The sequence below is a fragment of the Cyrtonyx montezumae genome, unplaced genomic scaffold (assembly GCF_038088225.1).
Source record: "Cyrtonyx montezumae isolate F1298 unplaced genomic scaffold, pur_monq_1.0 scaffold_4, whole genome shotgun sequence".
NCBI classification, from domain to species: Eukaryota; Metazoa; Chordata; class Aves; order Galliformes; family Odontophoridae; genus Cyrtonyx; species Cyrtonyx montezumae.
This window is the reverse complement of record NW_027072045.1, coordinates 19,296,443-19,304,356: the sequence shown is the minus strand read 5'-3', so window position 1 is coordinate 19,304,356 and position 7,914 is coordinate 19,296,443. Positions and strand designations below refer to the sequence as shown.

General features: G+C 51.2%; 1 protein-coding gene across 2 annotated transcripts in view; it reads right to left on the bottom strand.

Annotated features, from left to right (window-relative positions):
• Window positions 1–1,351: 1,351 nt before the first annotated feature.
• Window positions 1,352–7,914, bottom strand: part of ARMH3 (armadillo like helical domain containing 3) — a 107,835-nt gene continuing 101,272 nt past the window's right edge. For both annotated transcript variants that reach the window (XM_065746550.1, XM_065746551.1), the window contains one exon: window positions 1,352–3,292. In XM_065746550.1, coding sequence (XP_065602622.1) covers window positions 3,200–3,292 — 93 coding nt within the window. In that variant the 3' untranslated portion in view covers window positions 1,352–3,199. The remainder of the gene's footprint in view (window positions 3,293–7,914) is intronic.

Here is a 7,914-nt window from a genome sequence, read left to right as displayed (position 1 = left end):
GCATTGCTATGCTCAGCCACTGTGTCACATCCCCGCCCTGGGCACATGGCAGACCATGGGGACCGGCTGCACCCCAGGGGTGCATGAAGGGAGCAGTGCTCGGGTGCACCCCGTGGGCTCCAGCACCCTGGGCTCAGTGCTGCAGGCACAGCCAGCCCGGAGGCACTGCGTGGGGAAGCGGTCACCTCCTGCCACCCTCCATCCACTGGGAGGTGAACACAGCTATTTTTATCCCCACTCAGTGCTCCTGCAGCACAGCGAGAGATGCTGTGCCAGGATGAGAAAGGCGGGGGGCTGCAGGGAGGCATGGGGTGCCGTGGCTCATCCTGAGCCGTTCCCATGCGCACAGCACGAAGGGCCCGGCACAGCAAACCCAGGCGATGCCATTAATCCTAGTTTGGGGATGGGTGCTGCTGACTCCAGGATGCAGAAGGGCTGCACATCACGGTGAGGGCTCTCCTGCTCTCAGAGCACAGCCCCGCAGCTTCCCCCTTCCCTCCATGGGACCCCAGGAGCTCCTGGCTCCAGCAGCAGGCTGGCGGGACTCGGAGCCACAGCGAGCGGCAAGCCCAGCTCATTTAATCTACTCAATTGGATTCAATTTCCAGCCCCGTGATTCCATTAGCCCTGGAGGGACAGCACAGGAGAGCAGAGGCTGTGGAGCAAAGCTCAGCACGCACTCCATCGGCTGCCAAGCCGGGCCAGGGCCCGAAGCGCAGGTGGGCAGTGGGCGAGGTGAGCCTGGCCTATGACCCCACACACTGTGTGGTCTGGGGGGAAGGCACAGCAATACCCTGCCCCATGTGGATGCCTGAAGCTCCCTCACTGAAGGCAGCCCAGTGAGCAGGATGGGGAGGGGACCGTTCCCCCTGAGAGCCACCTCTCACTCAGCTTGGCCTGAAAAATGGGACCTGTATGAGCCATGAAGGAAGGGTTGATACCAAGCATCACAGTAGCACTTTCAAATCAATTTTTAATAACTCTCTCCAAAGTTGAGCTCAAACTCAATTTTTCTCCTATGGAATTTGGTCATTATTTTGTAAATTATTTGTTTCCCTGCAGCGGCAGCCTCATTTAAAGGCAGGAGTCCCATTTCTCCCCACACTCCCCAAGCCTCAGAAGCAGCTCTTCCAATAATAGACTGGGTTATGAATTAGGTGTAATAAAACACAGTCAGGGAAGTGTGGGGTCACAAGGCAGCCCTGAGGCGGGATGGTGGGGCTCAATGGCTCTCTGCCCAGCTCTGCAGGGCTCCGCCACGACCCCTCTGGCTGCCAACACGCCGTGTGCTGGGAGCAGGGCCATCCCCCACTCTTGGCTCCGTGGTGACAAACACAGCACACACGGCACAGGCAGGGCTCTGCTCTTTATTGAGCTCTAGGAACGTATGTACATCCATTTACAGTGCTCGGTTCGGTGACAGAGTGACAAGAGGACACGTGCAGACACCTTCCCCAGCTCAGCCTCAGGTGGGGACAACCTCAGGGGCTGCTTCTCCTGCTCACAGCCTGGCTGAAGCACAGCAAGGGGACACCACGGGGAAGATGAGACCGTTCCTACTCCTTTGTCAGCAGAGAAACGTCCCCCCTCCCCGTGCCCCAGCCTGCTCTCAAGCTGAGTGGTTCCACACACTTGCATGGCAGTGCAGCAGGTAGGGTTTGGCTCAGCTGACAGAAGCCAGACAGCTCCGTGCTGCAGCAAGCATCCTCTGCGGGGAGAAGCTGCTGCTGCTGAGGAAAACACAGTGCCCAGAGGGTCCTGCAGCCAGCGGGCAGCAGAGGATGCAGCTTGTGGGATCCCACACTCGTGGCAGGTAAGGATGTAACGTTGAAGTAATTACACGTTGACACGAATAAACTGCCTAAAACTGGCAGAGAATGAGCACGACGTCACACGCAGCACTCCAACCTGTGAGGCTAAGAGCAGGGCTAGGCACTTTTTGTTTTCCTTCTCATTTTCTAGGAAAAAAAAGTGGATGTGGGATGCAAATTACTTCTTTAGCTCAACCTATCGAGTCAGGTCCTAACATCACTGCCGGGAGCTGAAAGTGCACCAACAGGGAGAAGGTGTTCATGCTGCATATCCCTGAGTTGGCAGCCTGCCCTACCTGGGCACCTCTGACACACTGAGCACAAAGGTCCCCTCCGTGCCCCTGAGCACTGTCCTGGAGCTCTTCCCTTGGAAGCTTGCTGCAGACTGCTGAGGGAAAACAGAAGGACACACTAGAAAGTGAATTAACTACTTCTGCAGCTGCACTTTAACTGCATAGCTGCAAACTACAAGGAAAAACTGGGACTTGTCAGTTCAGGAAGCTCACCACGCACTTGCAAACACAGGCAAGGCAGACATCCCTGTGAGGAAGAGGATTGTCACAATGCAGTCTCTGATGGGCAGCAAGGGGAGTGGGGAGGCACTCAGCCTGTCCTTTGCCCCACGGAAGTGGAATATCTAAAAGTTTCCCTCAAACCTAAGAAGAGCAGAGATGTGCTGGGCTGCTGGAAGCAACGGTGACCCCAGCCAGAGCTGGTCTCCAGTTGCACAGCAATCACTTTGGTGGCCAATATCCTGCACACCGGCTCAACTAGACCTTGAAAGCAAAATTTCTCCTTCTTTAGTAAAATTTGATGGCACATCAAGCAACACTTTCTGACACCTGAAACCAGCAGCGATCTGGGCCTACTCTCTTGGGAATCCATTTTACATCCCCCCAGATTTCCCAGCAGGATGGCAGTGGATTTGACCCATGGTGCAGGATTGATCCAGAGAGCTTTAAAGGCTCAGAGAACTTTCCCATAGAACAGATGAGTGACCTCCACCCAGCACTGCCTCACACAGCCAGAGTGACTTTATTGTTTTGGTTGTGAGCTCTCCCCACCTCTGCTATGAAGGTTTCCAGTACATCCTCCCTGAGGCTGCGGAGGGAATTTCCCATTGCTGCTTCACAGAAACAGCCACCCACCCCCCGACACTGTACAGAATTGTTTCCTCCTCCTCCTCCATAGGCTGACCACCTCTCCTCAGCCACAGTCCCATTGAAACACACGCCTTTGGGATCAAACACACAGCAGCAAGGCTCTCCCCTGGAAGAAGTGCAGTCCATTCTGCAGGCAGAAGGTGAGGGGTGACTGGCTGCAGATGGGTGTCCCTGCCCAGCCAGGCCCATCTCTCGTCAGCCCTGTGCAGCAGCGATGCCTCTGCTTCAAGAGATGGTGGAGAATTCCTTCAGCAGGAGCTCCTGGCTCAGCGTGTTGAAAGCAAGGTTCTTCCTCACGTTGATGCTGATGGACCGAACCTGATGGGACAAAGCAAGACGTTTTAGCCAAGGGATGCTTTTTGGGTCCCAGGAAGCACAGCGACTTTGACGCTGCTCAGCATGAAACTGTGACAGCTCCAGAGGACCCTCTGCAGCCAGACCTCTGTGGATTCAGTGCAGAATGCCCTGAACTTGACGCTGAATGGCCAGCTGTCTCTGAGGACACATCTTCACCCCTTAACGATGCCTGACTTGTGGCCACCCCCACAGGAAGAAGTGGGCAACCTCACAGCACAGCAGCTCCCATCCCTCTGCTCCTGCCCCAGACTGGGCTCCATCTCAGCTGCACTCAGCAATGAGAAAACAGAGTCAAACATCATCTGTGTCAGCACCTGTGCAGCAGTGACAGAAAGCAAAACTGACACGAGCTCATCCAAACATCGGGATTACAGTTCCCAGAGACTTGGAGCCTGTGATAATAAGGTTGTTGCTGACCTGGTTAGTGCTTTGTGCTTTTTAACAGCACTGGGGGATGAAATAAATAGAAGCAGAATGAGGGATCCAACACCGGGGGCTGGAAGAGAAGTTTGTGTTTATAGTGGTGAGGGCCCCTCCTGCAGCCCTGGGGGGAACGCATGGGGGGAGAGGAAGGGCAGAAATATGCTGTGAGTAGTGTAAGCCAGCATCCCTACTCTGTCCAGAAGCATTCCTGTGGTTCCCAGCAACAGAAGGAACAAGTAAAAACAAACTCCTGGCTTTAGGAACTGCTGCCAGGGCCAGGCATCAGAAGGACACCTAACTCATATACACGTACAGGTCTGCAAGAAGGATGATCAGCAGTCTTCACAAGCCAAGAAAGTGAAGCTGGAGTGACAAATGATGAGAGCACAAGGCTTAGCAGAAATTGTAGCTATGGGGCAGAGCAGAAGAAATTAAGCCTATTTAGTCTGCAAAGAGAAGCTTTAGGAGGAGCAGAGCAAACATTCTCCAGTATGTAAAATGAGGTCAGGAAGGGAACAGTGAGTAATACCTCCTTGGCTCCCCAGGGATGGGGCAAAACCTATTCAGCTTAATTTAAGACAAAAGATTTACATTGGAAAAGAGGAAATACATTTAACCCTATGGGTTGTGAAGCAATGGAAGGTTGTGAAGCTGAGGTTTACACTTAAAGATAGCTCCAGGTTTCAAGAGGAGCTTACTGCAACTTTGGCCATGAGTGGTCTAGATAGACCTAGATCTGCTTTAGCACAGATCTGGGAGAGGAGCAGGTGGGATAACGACACACAAGATGACCCCGACATTCTGCACACCTCTGCCTAGCATTTCTTCTGCTCCAAGAGAGCAAGCAGCTCTGAGCTGACCGGCTGGAAAGGTAAGAATAGCTCAAATTAAAGCTAAATCGAATCATCTCCAGCACCAAGGCTCAACACAGGGAGCGGGAGCTCATTCCTCTTTTGGGGTTGGAAGAGCAGCCAGCTGTCTGCCTGCAGCAACGAGGGACTTGAGGTGCTTCCTACAGGCTGGCTGAGCTGCTCCAGCCATGAGGGTACTCCCAGGAGCACTCAGGGTGCAGCAGGCAGGCAGGCTGCTGGCGTGGGAGCTGCCACATCTCTTCAACGGAGCTGATACAAGCCTCAGAAAGTAAGCTTGGAGCTGTAGCATTTGTTCTGCAAGGAAATAAAAGCAGTGCATGTGTCCTTTCCTGCTTCTGTACAGAGCACGCTGAAGAGCTTTAAAAATTGTTTTCTCTCTATTAGTAGCTTGGATCTCATTTAACCCACAGATTTTGGAGAAATGGGGAATGCATGAAGTGCATCCCTTGGAGAACAGAGAGCAGAGGAAAGGATGAATGAATGGGAGGCATTAACCACATAATTCAGTTCTAGTTTGGGTCATTATAGGAGTATGTGTACAATGTTGCACAAATCCAGCTATCCTGTAGCAAGTTCCATCAATTAAACCTGTTTCCAATCAACAAGATGCTCTTAAGAGATTTGTACAATGGGAGGAAGGTTTACACTGACGCCTATATCTAATTAAAAGTCAAATTAGTGTAATTTCCCCTGCAGAAATCAATCCCTAATCAGAGTATTTTGAGACTCTGCTGAAACCTATCCAGCTGCAGACAGTGAGCGGCTTGGAAAGATGATGAATCTCTTTCTACGTATTTCTGCAGCTGCAATGTGAAGGTCCAAAAGCCCACATCCATGCCATTCATTCTATCAAAGCAACACAGATCTCAAATGCCATCCCTGGTGTTTCAAAGCAAAAAAATAAAAGGTAAAAAGCCTCCTAACTTCCTTCCTCTAGGTCTTCAAAGGCAGCACAACAGGCCAGGCTGATACACACACTCTGCACAGCACCTTCCACCACAACGTGGCCACAGTGCTGCAAGCCTTTGAAAACTTCTTTGAAAAGGGAATGGGAGAAGAAAGCAGATTTTTCTTTGGGATTAGTGAGAAAGAGCAGTGCAGAGGCAAAGCCAGAGCAGCGAAGCAGTGCATTAGCAAAGCATGTCAAAGGAGTGAGAACAAGATTTCTAAGCATAAAGGAGCCAAGAGAATGGCCTGGGGAAGTTTCTGCTCACCCACTTAATGGGAGCAAAGAGAGATGAAAAGAAGGCTGAGAGGAAAATGGCTCCTGTATGTCATTCCCCACCAAGCAGGGTTTGCTTTAACGCAATCCCACAGTTAGAGACAGGGATAAGAAAACCAGGCAGAAGCTGGAAAAGCCTTCTTTGCAAACAAATTCTGTTTAAGAAGACAGGATGATACCAGTGTGAGCTTGGAAGCTATACTGGAAACCAGTAGTTCACCGGCAGCCATGCTCCTTCAGAAGGAGGGCCCACAAAACAAATTCATTTCACTTTTCCCCCTGTGAAGTCCTGCAATCTCAGCAGCTAGGCACACTAGGTATGGGGATGTTATCCAACACCACACCAGCAACAACCAGAAGCTGAAGTAAAAGTCAGTCAGCTCTCCAGTCTGAAGAGGATTTGGGCAGGGCCTTTCCCGTATGAGCTGTAAGAACAATTAATAAAGCCATCAATTTCTGTGCACCTAGAGGAAAAACAGCATGGAGGACAGGAGGAGAGCTGGGTTTGCTGAAGACAAATCATAACCTATCACGTTGATTTCCTGCTGTGCTGAGGGAACAGCTTAATGGAAAGCAGGGGATTTTCTGTAGCTGTGAGTAAAAAACCTTTAATAGGGTCCCAATTCTCAGGGCATCGAGAGAAGTGTGGATTAAACTGATTCACAACTGGGTCAATCAGCACGTTTAGACAGTAATTATTCAGGCATCACATGCTCTTGAAGAGAAGGTCCCAGGGGTAGCTGGACTGCTAATTTTCAGAAGCGGGGACCAGATTATGTTAAACAGATTCGTAAATGATACACAATTTGGAGGAATCACACACACATACAAAAAAAGATACTACGAGGGGAAAAAAAAAATCAGCCACACTGTTTTGAAGCTGCCATGATCTTAGAGCTGAGAATGTCATTTTAATCAATCAGCATGATCAGCCTGAGCTCCTGCCAGGCCACACGGAAAGTGGGACATGCAGGAAGCACGTGGCAGAGAGGCTGGGCAAGGAGAAGCTGGCTGAGGAGGGCAGGAGCCCCTGGGACAGAGCAGATGACAGCAGAAACATGGATGTGTTTTATTGCCAGGGTACAGCAACGGGGGGAGCCTGTGTCACAGGGAGGCTTTGGTCACATTTCCTTGCATGCATTCTGGATACGGCATCAAGTAGCAGGGTAGGAGAAAAGAACAGGCACGCAGCAGCAAAGAAAAACATGAAAGTGGTCAGAAGTGGCTTTTGCCCATATCCTAACTCGGGGCTTAGTGCTGAAATGACCTAAAAACATGAAAAGGTTAAACAGTATGCTGCATAAGGGATCAGAAGCAACTCAGGCATGCCTGCTCTGGAGCAGAGTAGACAGAAGGAGGCGTAACGTTCCCAGACTCATGCAGGCTCGTGATGGAGTGGGCTGGCATCAGTTACTCATCAATCAGCACGGACAGAGCTGGAAGAGACAACCACTCCTCAAACTAGTGGAAAGAGCTGCCAGTCAGAGCCAGCTCCTCTCACTCAAGTCCTGATTCAAAAGTGAGAAAAAAACAGGCTGTCCTCGGGGCCACCAGCTACTACAAAAACATCAGCTCTGCTGGATGGGAAAATGCCCCAACCCAACAACTGCGATGCAGCTCCCTGCAGCAGGGTGAGCAAATCAGCCTGCTGAAGAACAACACAGCTACCAGCCCAGATTATATGGACACTCTTTTGTCTTCAGTGAATTGCTTTTTGTGGTGTCCTCTTCTGGGGCAGGAGGAGATGTTTCTAGAGAATGCCGTTGCTTTCTTTCCCTGGGATTTTGGGAGTGATGGAGGAAAGCCTGTGCAGGCAGCTGTGTGACCAGCATCACGTGCTGCTCAGTCCCACAGTGTGCGGCCTCACGCACACAACAGCAAAAAGACTCATGCTCTATGCAATAATACCAAGGTGGGAGCAGTCAGCTCTTTCAACATGCACACTCATCACCACAAAGCACAGTAGATCCCCACACAACCAAGGAACAGAGACTGCTGGTCTGAACAGCCTGGTGGTTCCTCCCTAGCCATATGCTGCAGGGCAGGAAGCTACAGGGAGGCTTCAG